Genomic DNA, 1,203 nt, shown 5'->3' with positions numbered 1-1,203 from the left:
TTTTTTTTTTTTTTTTTTTGTATCATAGAGATTATTAATAAATAAATAGATAGCTAGATAGATAGATAAATACATATTTTAGTAATTTTGTTGTTTTCATCATTTCTATTAGTCATTGTTTTTTAAAGTTATTTTAGTCCAATAACTCAGTTAAACTTTATTTCATTTAGCTAAACTAAATGAAAATGAGAAATGTTGCTTTGACAACTAGCTGTAACTAGCTGATTTAAAAAAAAATATTATTTCAAGCTGTTTTTATTTCAAACAATGAAAATGTTTTTATTGGTTTAGTTAATGATAATAACCTTGTTAGATATATTTAAAGCCGTAAAATGTTTGAAAGTGAAGAATTTAAGACAAATATTAGTATTTTAACTTTTTTTTTATTTCACAATACAATTGTAATTTACCACAGTAATATATTTGTTAATTTTTATAATCAGCTAATAATAATAACAATAATAATTATTATTAAATGATAATAATTATTATTGTTATTATTATTGATTTGACTAATTAATAAAAATAAGTGAATAAATAACACACAATTAAATAAACAGATAATAAAGATAAAAATAATAATTATTATTGTCATGCTTTAACTAATATAATAATAATTATTATTATTTAATTTTTTTAATTATTATTCAATTGAATTAGGTTCCTAAAATAGCTGAGTGAATGTAATGTGGACTCAATATGCGCCACGTTTAGGTTAAAATTCGCCCTTAATCATTTAAATCAGTCCTGAAATATACATTTTTCTAAATTTTGTGTGTGGGTGCTTTTTTAATAGTGTTTGTCTTGCTTCCACAGCGAGGAAAACACCATCAATCACCACACTTGGTCCACGAGCCCCGATAACCACCAACACTCAAGGTGAGACGGTGAAAGATAACTAGACTTTTATATTTTGTAAAGAAAGCGAGTGGTGTTTTCTCTCACATGTGTGACTCTGGTGTTTTGGGATTGTGATCTCTGAGTGTTTTCTGGCGCTCAGGTTCCTGCGGTCAGCGGGTTGAAGCTCCTTCAAACTCTCTGCCCATGTTCAGGATCCGTGGAGGTCAGGTCAGCGATATCAGAGAGCAGCCGTGGCAGGCCGCCCTCACCGTCTATCTGCGACGCGCTAAATCATACAACTTCCTCTGCGGCGGTGTCCTCATCGACTCCTGCTGGATCCTCACCGCTGCTCACTGCTTCCTG

General features: G+C 30.6%; 1 protein-coding gene across 1 annotated transcript in view; it reads left to right on the top strand.

The window, feature by feature from the left end:
• plat (plasminogen activator, tissue) overlaps positions 1–1,203 on the top strand; it is a 24,564-nt gene that overhangs the window by 15,313 nt on the left and 8,048 nt on the right. The window contains exons 10-11 of the mRNA XM_016463888.1: positions 817–879; positions 1,001–1,203. The exon at positions 1,001–1,203 is cut by the window's right edge and continues 1 nt beyond it. Of these exons, the coding sequence (XP_016319374.1) occupies positions 817–879; positions 1,001–1,203 (266 nt within the window). The remainder of the gene's footprint in view (positions 1–816; positions 880–1,000) is intronic.

The sequence above is a fragment of the Sinocyclocheilus anshuiensis genome, unplaced genomic scaffold (genome assembly GCF_001515605.1).
Source record: "Sinocyclocheilus anshuiensis isolate Anshui unplaced genomic scaffold, SAMN03320099.WGS_v1.1 scaffold332, whole genome shotgun sequence".
NCBI lineage: Eukaryota > Metazoa > Chordata > Actinopteri > Cypriniformes > Cyprinidae > Sinocyclocheilus > Sinocyclocheilus anshuiensis.
This window is presented reverse-complemented; position numbering and strand designations above follow the sequence as displayed.